The 21109-nt window shown below is 38.7% G+C and overlaps 1 protein-coding gene across 1 annotated transcript in view; it reads left to right on the top strand.

The window, feature by feature from the left end:
- The window catches only part of Maob (monoamine oxidase B), a 116801-nt gene that overhangs the window by 70824 nt on the left and 24868 nt on the right, over nt 1-21109 (top strand). Inside the window, exons 6-7 of the mRNA XM_042683653.1 lie at nt 18147-18288; nt 19974-20123. Coding sequence (XP_042539587.1) covers nt 18147-18288; nt 19974-20123 — 292 coding nt within the window. The remainder of the gene's footprint in view (nt 1-18146; nt 18289-19973; nt 20124-21109) is intronic.

Genomic DNA, 21109 nt, shown 5'->3' with positions numbered 1-21109 from the left:
ACTCCTGGCCTGGATTTTCCCTCTATGGCCAAACTCTCTGTACTGTGATGGCACACTTGGTGTGATTCTCTAGCCTAGGACTGTTCACTGAAACACTAAAACTGCTTTCTATGTGAGAGCTTGTTTAGCCTCCAGCTTCTCCTCTGCCATCTTCCGACAATCTACTTCTTTAACCTTAACACCAGTCCTTTTTGTTTTCCTGATTTTTGAGATAGGGTCTCACATTTTGCCCAGGCAGGTCTGCATTGTGATATTTCTATTGACTTTTCCCACCAAAGATGGGATGACAGGTGTATGCCAACACAACCAAATTTTCCCTGTTAAGATGGTGGTGGTGGGGGGGGGGGGGGTCTTGTGAAATTATTTTTTTTGGCCTGGGTTGTCCTCAAACCTTGATCCTCCAGATCTCCACCTCTGAAGTAGCAGAAAGGGAAAGATACATATAGGGATGGAGAAAGAGGGAGAGAGGCTGTTTCAAAGCTTTTTCTTTCTTTTCTTTTTGCCTGTACTGATGTTTGCACTCACGGCCCCACACTTACTTAGAATGCTTACTCAGCTGGTGCACTACCACTTATGCCATGTATTCTCGAAGCCCTGCTTTTTTGGCCAGTCCTGGGGCTTGAACTCACAGCCTGACACTGTCCCTGAGCTCAAGGCTAGCACTCTAATACGTGAGCCACAGTACCACTTCCAGCTTTTTCTGTTTATGTGGTGCTGAGGAATTGAAATCAGTACTTCATGCATACTAGGGAAGGACTTTACCACTAAGCCACATTCCCAGCCCCAAAGCTCTGCTTTTTGTTGGTTATTTTGAAGATGGAGTCTTGTGGGCTTTGCTGTCCCACTGGCTTGAAAGAATCATCTTCTAGATCAGAGTTTCCTGGGTAGCTAAAATTAAAATTATTAGCTATCAAAATCTTGCTGAAGGCATCATTTTATATTTTTCAGTTTGTTTCTTTATTTCCCTTTTTTTCTTCTTTGATTATTATTTTTTTTTTGTATTTTATTGTGAAAATACCATGAGGGGTTATAATTACATAGGCAAGGTAATGATTACATTTTTTTTTAATCAAGCATTGTTGCCTCCTCCTTTGTTTCCCCTTCCCATCCCTTCCCATCCCATCCCACCCCCCCCTTCCCTGTCCCTCCCACCCCCGCGCAAAAGTTGTAAAGTTCGTTTTCGACATAACGACTTGTACTTCTCATTGTTCCAATGGGTCCACCTATATCCGTATTTAAACGATTTGTTTTTGTCCTTCACCTCCACACATTATACCAACATCAAATACAGTGAAAACAGGGGTTATACCGTGGGGGAGGGACACACAAAGCAAACAAAGGAATCATCTTATAAATACGTTAGAAACGATCACAAGAAAGAAAAAAAAAACATTTGAATACTTAACTTGGGGTTCATTTCACCTAACATCAACTTATCTGACCTTTTCTGCTTGTCTCAGACATATACTAGTTATTACAAATAAGGCAAACCATGAGACCTATGTTTTTGAGCCTGGCTTACTTAATATAAATTTTTCCAAGTCTTGCCATTTCCTAACAAATGGGGCAATGTCATTCTTTCTGATGGAGGCATAGAATTCCATTTTCTCTCTCTCTCTCTCTCTATATATATATATACCAGATTTTCTTGATCCATTCATCTAGTGAGGGGCATCTGGGTTGGTTCTATATCTTAGCTATGGTAAATAATGCTGCAATAAACATAGTTGTGCTGGTAGCTTACTATGGTCTTGTTTGTGATAATTTGGGTAACTGCCCAAAAGCGGGATTGCTGGGTTATAGGGGAGCTCTATGTGGAGACTTTTGAGGAACCTCCATACTGCTTTCCAAAGTGCTTGAACAAGTTTACACTCCCACCAACAATGCAGTAAGGTTCCCTTCTGTCCACATCCCCTCCAGCATCTGTTGTTATTAGAATTCTTGATTATAGCCATTCTAACTGGGATGAGGTGGTATCTCAATGTTGTTTTGATTTGCATTTCTTTTATGGCTAGAGAGGTTGAGCATGTCTTCATGTGTCTATTGGCTGTCCTTCTTTCCTTTTCAGAGAAGTTTCTCTTTAAGTCTTTAGCCCACTTATTTATTGGGCAGTTGTTTCTTTGAAGATTTGTTGCTGAGGGATTTAATTTTTTGAGTTCCAGGTATATTTTAGATATGAGACCCTTGTCCATTGTATGGCTAGTGAAGATCTTCTCCCAATCCATGGGCTTTCTGTTGATCTTGCTAGCTATGTCCTTTGCCATGCAGAAGCTCTGCAATTTCATGCAATCCCGTTTGTCCAACCTTTATTAGATTTGTTGTGTTTCTGGTTCTCTAATAAAAGAATTTTGGCCTGTGCCAAGGAGACCTAGGGTTTCTCCTATTCCATCCTGTAATGTTTTCAGAGTGTCTGCTTTGACTCCGAGGTCTTTGATCCATTTGGAGTTGATTCTGGTGCAGGATGATATATAAGGAAATAGCTTTAGTTTTCTACAAGTGATTAACCAATTTTGGCAGCACCATTTACTGAAGAGGCTGTCTTTCTTCCATTCTAATTTTAGCTCCCTTATCAAAGATTAGATGGCTATATGTCTGTAGGTTCACTTCTGGGTCTTCAGTTCTATTGCATTGGTCCTCAGGTCTGTTCTTGTGCTAGTACCAAGCTGTTTTGAATACTATGGCTTTGTGGTAGAGTTTGAAATTTGATATTGATATCCCTTCAGCACTGGTTTTTTTGTTGTTGTTGTTAAGGATCATTTTTTCTATGCAGGGTCTTCTATTGCTCCATATGAATTTTTGTATTGCCTCTTCTATTTCCTTGAAGAATGAGGTTGGAATATTGATAGGTATCACATGGAATTTGTAGATAGCCTTGGAAAGTACTGCCATTTTCACGATGTTGATCCTTCCAATCCAGGAGCATAGGAGGTTTTGCCACTTTCTCAGTTTTGTTTTGATTTCCTTTTTCAGGTTTTTAAAGTTTTTTTTTTTAAATTTTATTTTATTTTATTTGAGAGCATACTGTACAGAGCGGTTACAATTACATGGGCAGGATAATGCATACATTTCTTACCAAGCATTGCAGCCTCCTCCTTTGTTTACCCTTCACCTCCCTTCCCAGCCTCCCCCCTCCCCCCCACCCAATCCTTCCCCCCCCCACACCGACATTGTAAAGCTCGTTTTTGACATGACATTTTGTACTTCTCATTGTTGCAACAGGTCCACCTGAATCCTTAAACGACTTGTTTGTCCCCATCTCCTCCACAAGTTATACTGACATCAAATATAGTGAAAGCGGGGGTTACACTGTGGGGGAGGGACATACAAAGCAACAAAGAAATAATCTTATAAATGCGTTAGAAACACATGCATGAAAGAAAAAAACATTAAAATACATATTTAAGGGATCGTATTCCTAACATCACATTATCTGACCTTTTCCGCTTGATTCATACATATACTAGATATTGCGTATAAGGGAAACCATGAGACCTATGTTTCTTTGGGCCTGGCTTACTTCACTTAATATAATTTTTTCCAAGTTTTTCCACTTCCTAACAAATGGGACAATGTCATTCTTTCTGATGGAGGCATAGAATTCCATTGTGTATATATACCACATTTTCTTGATCCATTCATCTACTGAGGGGCATCTGGGTTGGTTCCATATCTTAGCTATGGTAAATAATGCTGCAATAAACATAGTTGTGTTGGTAGCTTTAGTGTGGTCTTGTTTGTAAACATTTGGGTAAATGCCCAAAAGTGGGATTGCTGGGTCATAGGGGAGTTCTATGTGTAGTTTTTTGAGGAACCTCCATACTGCTTTCCAAAGTGGTTGAACAAGTTTACATTCCCACCAACAATGCAGTAAGGTTCCTTTCCGTCCACATCCCCTCCAGCATCTGTTCTTGTTAGATTTCTTGATTTTTGCCGTTCTAACTGGAGTGAGGTGATATCTCAATGTTGTTTTCATTTGCATTTCTTTTATGGCTAGGGATGTTGAACATTTTTTCATGTGTCTATTGGCCATCCTTCTTTCTTCTTCAGAGAAGTTTCTCTTTAAGTCTTTTGCCCACTTATTTATTGGGCAGTTGTTTCTTTGAGGATTTGTTGTTGGGGGTTTTAATTTTTTGAGTTCCAAGTATATTTTAGATATGAGACCTTTGTCCGTTGTATGGCTAGTAAAGATCTCCCAATCCGTGGGCTTTCTATGTCATTTGCCCTGCAGAAGCTCTGCAATTTTATGCAATCCCATTTGTCCAACCTTTCTTTGCTTTGTTGTGTTTCTGGGTCTCTATTCAGAAAATTTCGGCCTGAGCCAAGGAGACCTAGGGTTTCTCCTATCCCATCCTGTAATGTTTTCAGAGTGTCTGCTTTGACTTCAAGGTCTTTGATCCATTTGGAGTTGATTCTGGTGCAGGGTGATATATAAGGATCTAGCTTTAGTTTTCTGCATGTAGTTAACCAATTTTGCCAGCACCATTTACTGAAGAGGCTGTCTTTCTTCCATTCTATTGTTTTAGCTCCCTTATCGAAGATTAGATGGCTATAGGTCTGTAGGTTCATTTCTGGGTTTTCAATTCTATTCCATTGGTCCTGAGGTCTGTTCTTATGCCAATACCACGCTGTTTTGATTACTATGGCTTTATAGTAGAGTTTGAAATTTGGTATTGATATTCCTCCAGCAGTGTTCTTTCCGTTGAGGAGCGTTTTTGCTATTCGGGGTCTTTTATTGTTCCATATGAATTTTTGGATTGCCTCTTCTATTTCCTTGAAGAATGAGGATGGAATTTTGATAAGTATTGCATTGAATTTGTAGATAGCCTTGGGAAGTATTGCCATTTTCACGATGTTAATCTTTCGAATCCAGGAACATGGGAGGTTTTGCCATTTTTTAAGTTCTGTGTTGATTTCCTTTTTCAAGATTTTAAAGTTTTCATCGTAGAGGTCCTTCACTTCTTTAGTTAAGTTAATTCCTAGGTGTTTTATTTTTTGTGGGACTATTACAAATGGGGTTTCTTTCCTAATTTCAGCCACACTTTTCTCATTGTTGGCATACAGAAAAGCCATTGATTTTTGGGGGTTAATTTTATAACCTGCTACTTTGCCAAAGTTTTGAATCAGCTTGAGTAATTTGGGAGTGGAGTCTATGGGATTCTTTAAATATAAGATCATGTCATCTGCAAAGAGGGAGAGTTTTATTTCTTCTTTCCCTATTTGGATCCCCTTTATGTCTGCATCTTGTCTTATTGCTGTAGCTAGGCATTCTAATACTAGATTGAAGAGAAGTGGAGAGAGTGGGCATCCTTGTCTTGTTCCTGAGTTAAGAGGAAATGGCTTTAGTTTTTCACCATTGAGTATAATGCTAGCTGTAGGTTTGTCATATACAGCCTTTATTGTATTGAGGAATGTTCCATGGATTCCTAATTTTTCCAAAACCTTCATCATAAACGGATGTTGGATCTTGTCGAATGCTTTTTCTGTGTCTATTGAGATAACCATGTGGTTCTTATTCTTGCTCCTGTTGATGTGATGAATAATATTAATTGATTTGCGTATATTGAACCAGCTTTGCATCCCTGAAATGAATCCTGTTTGATCGTGGTGTATGATTTTTTGGATGAATTGTTGAAGTCGATTGGCCAAAATTTTGTTGAGAAGTTTTGCATCAATATTCATCAAAGAAATGGGTCTATAGTTCTCTTTCTTGATGAGTCCCTGCCTGGTTTTGGGATGAGGGTTATGATGGCTTCATAGAATGTGTTCGGTAGTGAGCTTTCTCTTTCAATTTCATTGAAGAGTTGGAGGAGAATTAGTGTGAGCTCTGCTTTGAAGGCCTTGTAAAATTCTGCTGTAAAACCATCTGGTCCTGGACTTTTCTTAGCTGGGAGGTCTCTTATTGCTGTTTCTATTTCAATGCTTGATATGGGCCTGTTAAGATAGTTTAACTCATCTTGGTTTAGTTTTGGCATGTCAATATTTGCTAGGAAAAGGTCCATTTCTGTCAAGTTCTCAAACTTATTAACATAAAGTTTTGAGAAGTATTCCCTTATAATGTTCTGAATCTTGGTTGTTTCCGAGGTGATGTTTCCATTCTCATCTCTGAGTTTATTAATTTGGGTGTGTTCTCTTCTTTTTCTGATAAGATTTGCTAAGGGTCTGTCAATTTTGTTAAGTTTTTCGAAGAACCAACTCTTTGTTTTGTTGATTCTTTCTATAGTTTTTTTGGATTCTAATTCATTTAATTCTGATTTAATTTTGATTATTTCTTTCCGTCTACTGGATTGGGGTTTATCTTGGTGCTCTTTTTCAAGGAGGTTTAGATGTGTCATTAAATTGTTAGTTTCAGATCTCTCCAATTTGTTGATGTAGGAGCTCAGAGCTATAAACTTGCCTCTGAGTACTGCCTTTGCTGTGTCCCAGAGGAGCTGGTAATTTGTGTGTTCATTTTCGTTGAATAGCATGAACATTTGAATTTCCTTTCTAATCTCTTCCATGACCCACTCATGATTCAGCAGTGTGTTGTTCAGCCTCCATGTGATACCGGACTTTCTTTGGTGGTTTTTGGTGTTGAGTTCTAATTTTATTCCCTTGTGGTCAGAGAGAATGCAAGGTATAACTTCAATGTTTCTGAATTTAGACAAGTTTGCTTTGTGGCCTAAAATGTGGTCTATTTTAGAAAATGTTCCATGTGCTGCTGAGAAAAACGTGTATTCTGATGCTGCTGGGTGAAATGTTCGGTAGATGTCTGTTAAGTCTAGTTGATCTATGCAGCTGTTTAGATCTGCGGTTTCTCTGTTGAGTTTTTGCCGAGTTGATCTATCTAGTGGGGAGAGTGGTGTGTTAAAATCCCCAACAATTAATGTCTTTGGATCTATATGGGATTTGAGGGAAAGTAGTGTTTCTTTGATAAATTTGGGTGCTCCATTGTTTGGTGAATAGATATTTAGAATTGTAATATCCTCCTGAAGGGGAGATCCTTTAATTAGTATGTAGCGACCTTCTTTATCTCTTCTCACGAATTTTAATTTGAAGTCTATTTTATCTGATATTAGGATTGCAACTCCGGCCTGTTTATGGGGGCCGTTTGCTTGGTAGATTTTGTTCCAGCCTTTAACATTGAAAATGTGTTTGTTTTTATGGGCAAGATGTGACTCCTGCAGGCAGCAGATAGAAGGGACTTGTTTTTTAATCCAACTAGACAGTCTATGTCGCTTAATTGGAGAGTTCAGTCCGTTAACATTAAGAGATAGGACTGAGAGGTATTTGGGAGTTCCTGCCATGTTATCCACCTTGGGGGCTGCGAAAACTGGGTTCTTCCTATGGTTCTTGGGTTCTCAGTCTGGGTGCAGTTTCTTGGCCTTTGTTGCGGTCTTGTTGGTTTTCTATGTGTAGGACATCTTTAAGAATCTTTTGTAGGGCTGGTTTGGTGGAGATGTATTGTTTCAATTTTTCTTTGCTATGGAAGGTTTTTATTTGGCCTTCAGTTATGAAGGAGAGTTTAGCTGGGTACAGTATTCTTGGTTGATAGTTGTTTGTTTTTAGGGCATGGCATACATCATTCCAGGCTCTTCTTGCTTTGATTGTCTCTGCTGAGAAATCTGAGGTTATTCTAATTGGTTTCCCTTTATAGGTGATTACCCTTTTCTCCTTGACTGCTTTAAGGATCTTTTCCTTGTTCTGAGTTGATCCTGTGTGGATTATAATGTGACGGTGGGATGTCCTATTCTGGTCTGGTCTATTTGGGGTTCTAAAGGTTTCTTGTATCTGAATAGGCCTATCTTTTTGCATGTTTGGGAAGTTCTCTGTTAGGATCCTGTTAAACAAATTTCCTAGACAATTAACTTCTGTTTCTAGGTGCTCCTCTACACCCATTATCCTTAGATTAGGCCTTCTGATGGTGTCTTCCAGGTGTTGGATAGATCTATCATACTTCTTGGACTTGTCTTGGATGGTTGTATGTTCTTTCTCTATAATATCTAGGCTGTCTTCAATCCCTGAGATTCGATCTTCTCCATGGTCTAACCTGCTGTCAAGGCTCTCTACTTTGTTTTTTATCTCTTTTCCTTCTAATTGGTCAGCTTTGATGGCTTCAAGTTCTTTGTTGAAGCTCTGTTTTAGGTCTTGTATGAATTTCTTTACTTCCTTAATTTGGTGATCAATGTTTGTTCTCAAATCACTTAGTTGATTGGTTATGGTTTCTTTGGACTCCCATTCCTTCTGTTGGGTTCCTTCAGCTCTTTGTTAATGGATTCCATGAATGCCTTTAGTGATCTTTGTGTGTTCTCTACCTGGTCTCTCAATTCCTGTATTACTCTTTGATTAGCTTCCTCCCGTTCGTGGGATTCCTGCAGTTCTCTTTCCTGCCGTTCGTGGGATTCCTGCAGTTCTCTTTGAGTGTTCTCAGCCTGCTCACGCCATTCCTCCCTTTCTCTTTGAGTATTCTCAAGTTGTTCACGCAAATCCTGTATCAGTTTTTGAGTAGCTTCCTCACGCTTATGATATTCCTGTATAAACTTCTGGGATTCCTCCTCTCTCTCTATCACGCTCATACAGAGTCCTTTGTACATTGTCAAACTTCTCATTTATCATGTTTGCCTGTAGTCTTTGTAGAGCTATTTGGGAACTCTCCTCTGGATTATTCATTATCTGATCTGACCCCTGATTATCAAGATTGGGAATTGAGATACCCGAATTTGCCATTTTTCTTGTGTTTTTCCGGCTTACTCTGCCCATTTGAGATGAAGATAGCACCAGTTTTGTGCTAGAACACTATCTTAAGGCAACCATCAACCAAAGTTTGCATTTGTACAGTCAATAGTCTACAGATACAATCTAGTTCAACAGATACATCTATTCCACATCAAACAACTATATGTTAATGGACCTCGAACCGCAGAGAAGAATTTGGAAAACCAGAAATTATTAGGGTTAGGGAGAGATGTGCGTAAAAAATAGGGATAGATTGGTGTGGGGAGGCACAGGGAGAGTTAACTATGTCCTAATCACAATGCAGGAAATAGGTTGGGTAGGATGCAAGTAGAGAGAGAGAGGAAAAGCAGAAAGGGAAAGAGGAATGAAAAGAGACCAGAAAAAAAAATAGAAACGTAAAAATTAATGTTATTATATAGATTAAAAGACCATCTATTTAGAGAGGAATGTGAATATTTTGAGAGAAGGTAAGGGACATAGAGGAGATGTGAAAAACTTAAAAAAATGCTTAAAATATTATATAGGTATAAAGGGGTAGTACTGCTAATAAGGAATTTAAGTCTCAGAGGTTTTGAATTGAGTAATAAATTTGTGGATTAAGTGTGTACACAATGGGGGATAGGGTCTACTAGTTAACTACGGGTTTATCTGAGGATGTGCAGGACAAGAGTTATATCACATAAGGAAGAACAAAAGAGAGGAAAAGGTGAAACGGATAGGAAAGTGAGAAGAAAAGATCAGAAGTTCAGTAGAGCTAGACAAAAAAACAAAAAGATAATTAAGAAAGAAAAAGAGAAAGAAGACAAGAAAAGAAAGGAAAACGTACATTCACGTATTCCTAAAATAAGAATTATAAGAGGAAAAAAAAAGTTACTGCAAAACAATTATTTTTTCAAAAGAGGCAAAAATTAAAGATTAATAAAAGTTTTAGAAAAGGAAAAAAAATTTTTTATATATATAAGGTACCAAAAAAAAAAAAGAAGAAAAAAAAAAAAAAGTTCTTTGGTTTTTTTGGAAGGGGTGGGGAAAAATCCTGTATCTCCCTTGTGTCTGTAGCCAGCCTCTTGTTGGAGTCTCTGGTCTGCTTGAGGTCCTGTGGCTTGATTGATTTCTTAAGTCAGATTGTTCGAACAGGCAGAAAAATGCTCTGCTTTACCCAAGATTTTGAGATCCCCTTCCAAGGTTAGTTTAATGGGAGGGTCATCTGGTTTGAGAATCACAAAAGAGGGGAATGCAGTGATGAGGCTAGGTTCTGGGAAGAGTTGAGGCCTTTCAATAAATAGTAGCTTTTCCTTGGGGCTATTTTGTGAAAAAAACTCACAGCACCCAGCCTGGAGCCATTCTCAGGGTTTCTGTTTTTCAATTGATTGTGGTGGCTGCTAGAGGGAGGAGCAGCCTCTGGCTCTGGTTACCCAGTGAGGAGAGCCACTCCAATGGCTGGCGCCTGAGCTGGGTGACTTTTCCCTGGATGGAACTGAGTCTGTGAGGTCACTTCGCTGTTAAGTTCTTGTGATCTGCTAAATGACTCGTTTTATTCCAAGGCCTGAGCTGGAGCTCGCAGCTCCGCCGAGCTTTGTCGGTATCCAAGATGGAGATCACCGGTGCTAGGGGGGAGGGGTGGCCTTCCCTCCTCTGCTCCCTGAGAAGGAGTGAGGAAGTCGGGCTTCTACTCATGCCGAGTCTTGGTTCCTGGGTCGGTCTCTGGTCCGCAAACTGCAGGATGAAGATGTCTGCTCCTTGTCCGTTCTTGCTGGTGTTGAGTAGAATCCGCTCGCCCACCGCCTCTGGCTCCTTTGTCCCGGACTCTGTGGCTCAGTTATGGTGCCCTGCAGTCGCCGCCGCGACCGCTGCCGCAGCTGCGGCGGCTGCTGGTAAGCGCTCAGATGTGTCTTTTTGCCTTGATTTCCCCTCTCTTGCCTAAACCTCTGTCCTGTGATGGCACACTTGGTGTGGTTCTCTGGCTTAGGGCTGTTCACTGGAACTCTGAAATTGCTTTCTATGCGAGAGCTTGTTCAGATTCCAGCTTCTCCTCCGCCATTTTCCCGGAACTCAAGGTTTTTAAAGTTTTCATCATAGAAGTCCTTCACTTCTTGGGTTAAGTTAATTCCTAGGTATTTTATTTTTTGTGGGGCTATTACAAATGGAGTTGCTTTCCTGATTTCAGCCATGCTCTTATTGTTGGCATACAAAAAAGCCATTGATTTTTGAGGGTTAATTTTATACCCTGCTACTTTGCCAAAGTTTTGAATCATTTTGGTTAATTTGGGAGTGGAGTCTGTGGGATTCTTTAAATACAAGATCATGTTATCTGCAAAGAGGGAGAGTTTTACTTCATCATTCTCTATTTGGATCCCTTTTATGTTTGTATACTGTCTTATTGCTGTAGCTAGGCATTCTAATACTAGATTGAAGAGAAGTGGAGAGAATGGACATCCTTGTCTCGTTCCTTAGTTAAGAAGAAATGGCTTTAGTTTTTCACAATTAAGTATAATGCTGGCTGTAGGTATAAAGGGGTGTTGGATCTTGTCAAATGCTTTTTCTGCATCTATTGAGATAACCATGTGGTTCTTATCCTTGCTCCTGTTGATGTGATGAATTATATTAATTGAGTTGCATATATTGAACCAGATTTGCATCCCTGAAATGAATCCTGTTTGATCATGGTGTATGATTTTTTGGACGACTTGTTGAAGTCGATTGGCCAAATTTTGTTGAGAACTTTTGCATCAATGTTCATCAAAGAAATGGGTCTATAGTTCTCTTTCTTTGATGAGTCCCTGCCTGGTTTGGGGATGAGGGTTATTATGGTTTCATAGAAAGAATTTGGTAGTGAACCTTCAAATTCATTGAAGAGTTGGAAGAATGTTGGTGTGAGCTCTGCTTTGAAGGCCTTGTAGAATTACAGTGTAAAACCATCTGGTCCTGGGCTTTTCTTAGATGGGAGGTCTCTTATTGTTGTGTCTATTTCAGTGCTTGCTATGGGCCTGTTAAAATGGTTTAACTCATCTTGATTTAGTTTTGGCATGTCGATATTTGTTAGGGAAAGGTTCATTTCTGTGAAGTTCTCAAACTTATTAGCATAAAGATTTGAGAAGTATTCCCTTATAATGTTCTGAATCTTGGTTTTTTCTGTGGTGATGTTTCCATTCTCATCTCTGAGTTTATTTATTTGGGTGTGTTCTCTTCTTTTTCTGATAAGATATGCTAAGGGTCTGTCAATTTTGTTAATTTTTTCAAAGAACCAACTCTTTGTTTTGTTGATTTTTCCTATGGCTTTTTTTTAATATTCTAATTCATTTAATTCTGATTTAATTTTAATTATTTCTTTCCATCTACTAGATTGGAGTTTCTCTTGCTGCTCTTTTTCAAGGAGGTTCAGATGTCTCATTAAATTGTTGGTTTCAGATCTCTCCAATTTGTTGATGTAGGAACTCAGAGCTAAAAACTTGCCTCTGCATACTACCTTTGCTGTGACCCAGAGGAGCTGGTAATTTGTGTGTTCATTTTTGTTGAATATAATGAATGTTTGAATTTTATTTCTAATCTCTTCCATGACCCACTGGTGATTCAACAATGTGTTGTTTAGCCTCCATGTGTTACAGGACTTTCTTTGGTGGCTTTGGGTGTTCAGTTCTAATTTTATTCCCTTGTGGTCTGGGAGAATGCAAGGTATAACTTCAGTGTTTCTGAATTTGGACAAGTTTGCTTTGTGACCTAAAATGTGGTCTATTTTGGAAAATGTACCATGTGCTGCTGAGAAAAATGTGTATTCTGATGCTGCTGGGTCAAATAATTTGGTAGATGTATGTTAAGTCTAGTTGATATATGCAGTTGTTTAGATCTGCAGTTTCTCTATTGAGTTTTTGCCGAGTTGTTCTATCTAGTAGGGATAGTGCTGTGTTAAAGTCCACAACAATTAATGTCTTTGGATCTATGTGAGATTTGAGGGAAAGTAGTGTTTCTTGGGTAAATTTGGGTGCTCTCTTTTTTGTTGAATAGATATTTAGAATTGTAATATACTCCTGAAAGAGAGATCCCTTAATTAGTATGTAGCGACCTTCTTTGTCTCTTCTCACTAATGTTAATTTAAAGTCTGTTTTATCTGATATTAGGATTGCAACTCCTGCTTTTTTATGGGGGCCATTTGCTTGGTAGCTTTTGTTCTAGCCTTTCACTTTCAAAATGTGTTTGTTTTTATGGGCAAGGTGTGACTCCTGAAGGCAGCAAATAGAAGGCTCTTGTTTTTTTAATCCAATTAGACAGTCTGTCACTTAATTGGAGAGTTAGGTCCGTTAATGTTGAGAGAGAGGACTGAGAGGTATTTGGGAGTTCCTGCCATTTTATTCACCTTCTTGGGGGCTGTGGTCACTGGGTTCTTCCTATGGTTCTTGGATTCTCGGTGTGGTTTCTTGGCCTTTATTGTGGTCTTTTTCATTTTCTATGTGTAGGACATCTTTAAGTATCTTTTTTTTATTGTGAAAATACTGTACAGAGGGGTTACAATTACATGGGCAAGATAATGAGTCCATTTCTTATCAAGCATTGTAGCCTCCTCCTTTTTTTCCCCTTCCTATCCCTTCCCATCCTCCCCCCATACTCCACCCAATCCTCCCCCCACCAAAGTTGTATAGTTCGTTTTCGACATAATGACTTGTACATCTCATTGTTGCAGTGGGTCCACCTGTATCCCTATTTAAACGATTTGTTTTTTCCCTTCCCCTCCACAAATTTTGTAGGGCTGGGTTGATGGAGATATATTGTTTCAGTTTTTCTTTGCTATGGAAGTTTTATATTTGCCCTTCAGTTATGAAGGAGAGTTTAGCTGGGTGCAGTATGAAAGCATCATTTTAAAGGAGAAAGTACTTGAAGGTTTAATATAATAACAGATTGCCTAAATGAATTATACAACACTCAAAATATGGAATGATGTATCTATTGTTTTAAAATCATGTTGTAGAGAAATTTAGTTGCTTGAAAAAGCATTATTAAACACATGGAATAGTAGGTTGTCATAGAATATGTGCAGTGAAATGTTATCTCAGTGCTAACTGAACCCATATATATATATATATATATATGCTGCCAAAGCAATGCAAATGTCGTAATCTATTTATCCCTTATTACTCTGTTGCATATTTTTAGTTCTTCCAGTTGTTCATTATTACTAATATATAATACTCTGCCTATTCTAAAATGTTAGAATGCAACTAATTGGGAAATAGTTAATGATTTTGTGCCATGAAATCAGCACCTTTTAAAAAAATTGATAAGTCTAAACCCTTATCCAAAGCTAACTGATATTTCCTTTGAAAAAATAGCTTACACGATAAATTTCTTTATTGTCTTAAAATTATACAATTTATTTTTAAATCCTATGCTTTACATTGTCAAAATATGGTGAGAGTTTAATTATGTGTATTTGTGGAGGTTTTTTTGTTTTTGTTTTTAGAACTTCTGTTATGGAAAGTTTCTTGATTTTGTTTTGTTTTAGTGCTCATAGTGAGGTTTGAACTCAGGGTCTAGGTGATGTTCCTTAGCTTTTTCACTAAACGCTGGTGCTCTCCCACTTGAGCTGCTCCTCTACTTCTAGCTTTCTACTAGTTAATTGGAGATAATAGTCTCATGGACTTTTCTGTTCAGGCTGGCTTTGAATGGCAATCTTCAGATCTCAGCCTCCTGAGTAGCTAGGATTGCAGGTGTGAACCACTGGTGCCTGATTTAGAAAGGTTATTATACATTCACTTGTACCTTGCCTTCCCAGAGAGCTTAAGATAGGACCAATTATATTTTGAGAGATTGTGGAGACTTGAGATGTTCTATATCATGGCTCTTGGCTTCTAGTCACTGAATACTCTTAGTGTTGACTTATCTTAAAAGGATTCTGGGGTGGGGGAAAATACTGTTGGGGGTTGGGCTAACAAGGAGGATGAGAGGTTGAATACTGTTAGATTGTTTGCAGAAAATAGAATGGTGAAACTTGTTGAAATTTGGTGGGGGCAGGGGATCACAAGAGTAATAGAAGGGGGCTGGGAAGGTGGCTCAGTGATAGAGCACTTGCCTTGCATGCATGAGGCCCTGGGTTCGATTCCTCAGCACCACATAAGCAAAAAGGGGGGAAAAAAGCCAGAAGTGGCGCTGTGGCTCAAGTGGTAGAGTGCTAGCCTTGAGCTGAAGAGCTGAGGGACAGCGCCCAGAGTTCAGGCCCCACGACCGGACCCAAAAAAAAACAAAACCAAAAAAAAGTAATAGAGGGGTTAGATTGGTTGGAATTTATTATGATTGGGGTTGGAATATATCATAAACGTGTGGAAATGTAACATTGAACTCTCCATTCCTGTATAATAAATATAAGCTATTAAAAATAGCATTCTAAGCCCATTCAATAAATGCACACAAAAGGAAATTTTCTAATTCATCCTAAGAAAGATATATATGGAATTATTTCCTGGTTTGAGAAAAATAATCCTGTGAATACCCAACCTGGTGTAACTCAAAGAAGAGCACAATCATGTATTCAAAGATCAGTGTGCACATTTTTTTAATGGCTCACTCCTGTAATTCTAGCTACTCAAGAGTCTAAGATCTGAGGATCATAGTTCAAAGCTGGCCTGTGAAGAAATGTCCATGAGATGATTATTTCCAATTAACCACCAAAAAGCTGGACGTGAAGCTGTGGCTTAAGTGGTAAAGCACTAGCCTTGAGCAAAAGAAAGATAGGGGCAACACCCAGGCCCTAAGTTCAAGCCCCAGGATCAGCAAAAAAAAAAGTTTCTCAAAAACACAAATTACAAAATAAATAATTAAAAACTTAAAAACAATTTTTTTATTGTGAAAATACTGTACAGAGGGGTTACAATTACGTGGGCAAGATAATGAATACATTTCTTATCAAGCATTGTAGCCTCCTCCTTTGTTTCCCCTTTTCATCCCATCCTTTTCCCCCCACCCAATCCTCCCCCCTCCCCCGCACCAAAGTTGTAAAGTTCTTTTTCGACATAACAACTTGTACATCTCATTGTTGCAGTGGGTCCACCTATATCCCTATTTAAACGATTTGTTTTTCCCCTTCCCCTCCACACATTATACTAACATCAAATTCAGTGAAAGCAGGGGTTATACTGTGGGGGACGGACATACATTAAAAACAATTTTTAAAAAGTAACTATAAATGACATTTCAATGAGACTTAAGCGATCATTTTTAGAAAACTTGTGCCTTGAAGAAAATGCTTCAAAATGCAGCTAGTCATTATCTTTTTTGAAGTTAGAAATATGGAAGCTACTCTTCTCATATTTTTATTTCATGAATTCTCCAAAGTTGATCTAATGTGTATATATTTTTCATGTAGGAAAATGTTATAACATTTATCTTTTAAAAAGTCAACAGGGCAAAAAATACAAAAATAGTAAAATAGTATTAGACTAGCTGTCTTGACCTTCCATCGATCAAATACTGTTCCCATTCTTTTATTGCTCAGGATCAGCCCCTGGAAGTAAGTCAAAAGGATTAGAAACGGACCCACCTTCCGGTTATAATCGGTCACTTTTCTCATCTGCAGTTCAACTATCTGTCGTTTCAGTTCCCTATGCTCAACTTCCATCTGAAAGACTTTACACATGAAAATAGAACAATGAAACCTGTTTAAATTTTTCAAAAAGTGGGGGTAGAGATGGGAATTAGTAATTGAGGGGAGAATTTGATCCAAATATGTTTATATATATGTATGTACATGTATTACATATATGTGTAATATCATGGTGAAATTCCTTTGTACAATTGATATATGTAAATAAATAAAAGTCACCATAAAGATTCTTTTTCATAATTCTTTCAAGAAAGAGATATGATCCCAACAGTTACAAGGTCAAGGCAATGGTCCTTATTAAAGAGATCCCAGAATTTGCATTACTATGATGGATTTTAGTGTGCATTGCAAAGGACTGGGTCCTTGGAATTGCAGGAGATTGTCCACTTCTGGTGTGTTTCTTGACAGGACATAACCTCTTAGCTATTTACTGGCCAAAGAACCATGCAATTGTTCACTCATCATTGTTATAATAACTAATTTCCATATATTCATTCTTGGAACTTGTCTTCTTCTAGGCAGTAAAATAATTGAAATAGATATCTGTGACTACTTTTATGTTTCATGTGTCACCTACCGTATCTTTTGTACACTATGAATGAGTTAAAAATTTTGTTCAATTGAAGCATGGTGTCAGTGACTCATGCCTGTAATCCTACATACTTAGGAGGTTATCTAAGGATTTTGACTCAAGGCCAGCCTAGAAAGGAAAGTTCATGAGACTCTCACTCTAATTAACCACCAAAAAGCAGAAGTGGAGCTGTGATTGAAATGGGAGAGCACTAGCCTTGAGAAAAAAAGCTAACGGACAATTCTCAGGCTCTGAGTTTAAGCCCTAAGACTGGCACAAAAACCATTTTCAAATGAGAATTCTCATGCATTCATTCAACAAGTAACTACTGAGTGATTCTTATCTGCCATCTGCTATTTTGTTAAAGGGGACACTACAGTGAGCAAGAAAAATAAGGTTCCTGTTGTCATGGATTGATATTCTAATGAAGGAGACAACAAAATAGATAAGCCAATAATCAAGATAACTTTGGATGTTAAAGACAATTCTAAAGATACTATACAAGTAAAAATGACAGAAAAGGCCAGAGTGGTAGGCATAAGGAAGCTAGTGCTCATTTTCATTGGCAAATAAGAGTGCATATTTCTGAGGAAACATTAGAATACATGGGAGAGGGTATGAGATGAGAAGTAAAAGGCAGGCCTGAGATACATTACTTAGGGTTTTGGAGTCTGTGGTGGAAAAGCTGAACCTTATCCTGATTTTGGTAGAATGCTAGTGGGAGGTTTTAAGCAGGGGAATAGTGTGACTTGAATTCCATTTGAGAGAGAGCACCACTGTAAAGAGAGTATTCAGTGTGTTCAGTTGACACCAGATGAGGATGAATGGAAGCAGAGACCAGTCTGCAATACTCTTGGCAAAAAGTGATGCTAAATCAATGGAAGTGGAGATGAACTGTTGTGATGAGAGCTTGCTAGACTTCACTTATATATTGGAGGAAGAAGAAAGAGTGATGGAGAGAGAGAAATAAAATTTGATTTCTAGAATTTTGACTTTAACCCCTTACGTGGGCATTTTACCAAGATGAAGATCACTGGAAGAATGGCAAGTTGTGTGTAAACAAATCATGACCACACTGAATATGGAACAAAACTTGATTCTAAATAATGTTTCACTGAAGGAGTGTGAAATCTCATATTCTCTAAATCTTTGTTGTTTGGTTCTATAATATGGAATTCTAGTGACATTTTCTTGCAACTTGTGCAGTGGTACAATTTTAGAGAATTAAAAAGGGACTTTTCTGCATTTGCCAATATTGTTTTTTTCCTTCCTTTGCAGATCTGCAAAACAGTTAGCCACTCTTTTTGTGAACCTCTGTGTCACAGCAGAGACCCATGAAGTCTCTGCTCTGTGGTTCCTGTGGTATGTCAAGCAATGTGGGGGCACAACCAGGATCCTGTCAACAACCAATGGAGGGCAGGTACCTATCCATTCCCCACCCACTACTAGAATGAAAGATTGTCCTTCAATCAGGAGCTGCTGAAGTTCTACACAAGCTTGTGGCATAAACTGCTTTATCCTGGCAGCTCATAGTGGCTTTCAGAAGAGAAAGTTAGGTACCCAGGATGAGCCTATAGTGACCAGTGTTCTTTTATGACTATGGTTGTATTTATGGGTTTTTTTTCCATTGGGATATATACCTGATTGTTGTCTGGTAAGTTTGTAGGAGACTATCTGATGAACATAGCTCTGGCACTTCCTAGAAAGCTCCAAAAGGAATGTTAGAGATGCATTTTCAATTGAAAACACACACCATGGGATGGAGTTGTAGCTTGGGAGGTAGAGAACTTGTCTAGCACATGCTAGTCCCTGGGTTCCATCCCCAGCACTATTCCTAAAAAGGATCATTGGAAAAAAAACACATATGGAATTCTTTCTCTTTTTCACTCATCCAATACCTGTTCTTGAGCCACAGCATTATACAAAGCACTTTGCTATAGGCACAGAAAGAAGTGGATTTGAGTTCTTAATCTATGTAGCCTGTGTTCCTCTCCTCTTCTTTCCCCTGTTTTACTTTTCTCCTCCTCCTCCCCTTCTTCCTCCTCCTCTTCCTCCTCCTCCTCCTCCTCCTCCTCCTCCTCCTCCTCCTCCTCCTCCTCCTCCTCCTCCTCCTTCTTCTTCTTCTTCTTCTTCTTCTCCTCCTCCTTCTTTCTCTCCTTCTTCTTCCTCTTCCTTTTCTTCCTCTTCCTCTTCCTCTACCTCTTCCTTTTCTTCTTTACCCCAAACCTATTTGAAATAATATTTTAAATAGTCTTTTAAATTAATGGATCTGGAAATCAAGGGGAAGGAGGCAGTCAGTTCAAAGGTGAACATAGCCAGGTAAAACATTTGGAAGCTTTGGGAGTATGTGGTTACACCAAGATGAAATGACCTCAGTCATTAGAACAGAATTGTATGATGAGCAGCCTGCAGTAGAGATGAGGCTACCCTGGGGCAAAGTGTGGCACTGAGGCAAGGTGATTCTGAGCTGGAGTCATCTGGCAAGCTTTAGGTTTGCTCAGCTAAGTGATGGTCAAGCTCCAACTCCAGATAGTGTGTCCCCAGGCTAGCATCCTAATGAAAGAATAGAACTCAGAGCAGGGTGATAACAATCTAGGTGAGGGATAGGGTCATTCTGAGGATGTCCAGCAGAGGTTGGAGCCTGGGAACCTGCAAGAATCTCATTGTAAAGATGACTTAGAAAACCTACTAATTTTTTAAAATTTAATTTTATTGTCAAGGTGATATACAGAGGGGTTACAGTTACATATGTATTGTAGTGAGTACATTTGTTGTTGAACTTGTTACCTCATCCCTCATTTTTCTGGTACTTTTCCTCCCCCACCCCATTCTCCCTCCCCAAGTTGTACAGTTCATTTATAACATAATGTCTTGTGAGTATTACTGTTGCATTGGTTCACCCTTTGTCCTTTGGCTCACCATTTTGTTGTTCCCCTTCCCTAACTCAGGAAACCTATTAATTTTGTCACTAGAAGACTGCTAAAAGATAAGAGACCCAACAGTAAAATGGCTTATCTTTTCTCTGAGATATATAATATAGGAATGGGTGACTAATGACCATTTGTGTATTCCCCATCCACCTCTGAATCCTTGTTTTATTTACAGGAGAGGAAATTTGTGGGTGGATCTGGTCAAGTGAGTGAGCGAATAATGGACCTCCTTGGGGACCGAGTGAAGCTAGAAAGACCAGTGATCCGCATTGACCAGACAGGAGAGAAAGTCATTGTGGAGACTCTAAACCATGAAGTGTATGAGGTAAGCAATACCCTTAAACTGGAGGAAGAAACCAGACTCCCATAGGTAACCAAAGCTTATGTACAGACAAGAATATTCCAGAACTTATAGATCTTTGCCAAAGCTACCTGTGTCTGAAAGAAAGAAAAAAAGTCTGAGGATACTTGGGAGGAGGTCGATTACCATAATATATTAGGCTCTTCTTATATAGTTAAAAACCTAAAGGAAATACGTATTTGAGAAATGTCAAGCACCTCCCACATATCTGGAATTATTCTAAGGGTTGGATAAATAACAGTGGAAAAAAACAAACAAACAAAAAGATGCCACTCTCTGTCCTTGTAAGGCTTCCATTACAGGAGAGAGGCCATAATCAAATACTTAGTGTGAGGAAAAGAAAGAGGAGTTAGAATCAGAGGTAACTGGAGTCTATAACATGTATGACTTTTTGAGGAATTTGGCTTTGACTTCAAGCATGATGGGATGTTAATGGAGGTTTTAAACTAGGAAACAAACAATAAGGTTTCTTTAGGTTTTAATGGGATCCTCCTGGCTTTTGTAATTTAAATTTTATTGTAAAGGTGACTTACAGAGGGGTTACAGTTACATAAACAAGGCAATAAGTACATTTCTCTTTGCACAGTGTTACCCCTCCCTCATTTTCTCTCATTTCCCCTCCCCTGTGTACCCTCCCCCTCAAGTTGTAAGTTCACTTCCAATATAATATCTAGTGCATTTCACTGTTGCACTGGTTTACCCTTTGTACCACCATTTCTGTGATTCCCCTTCCCTTCCCCAAATCAAATAATCTTACATACAAGACAAAGGGCACAGAAATAAAAAATAAGTGACAGCAGGAAATAAACCAAAGGGAAAAGAAAGAAAGAAAAACAAGATAACTGCAAACAATACAATGAAAAAACCTCTTGTTTCCATTTCTTGGAGTTCATTTCAATAAGCATCATTTTATATGGTCATATGCACATAGCTATGGAGCCATTGTGATC

The sequence above is a fragment of the Dipodomys spectabilis genome, unplaced genomic scaffold, assembly GCF_019054845.1.
Source record: "Dipodomys spectabilis isolate Male_0828 unplaced genomic scaffold, ASM1905484v1 ptg000082l, whole genome shotgun sequence".
NCBI lineage: Eukaryota > Metazoa > Chordata > Mammalia > Rodentia > Heteromyidae > Dipodomys > Dipodomys spectabilis.
This window is presented reverse-complemented; position numbering and strand designations above follow the sequence as displayed.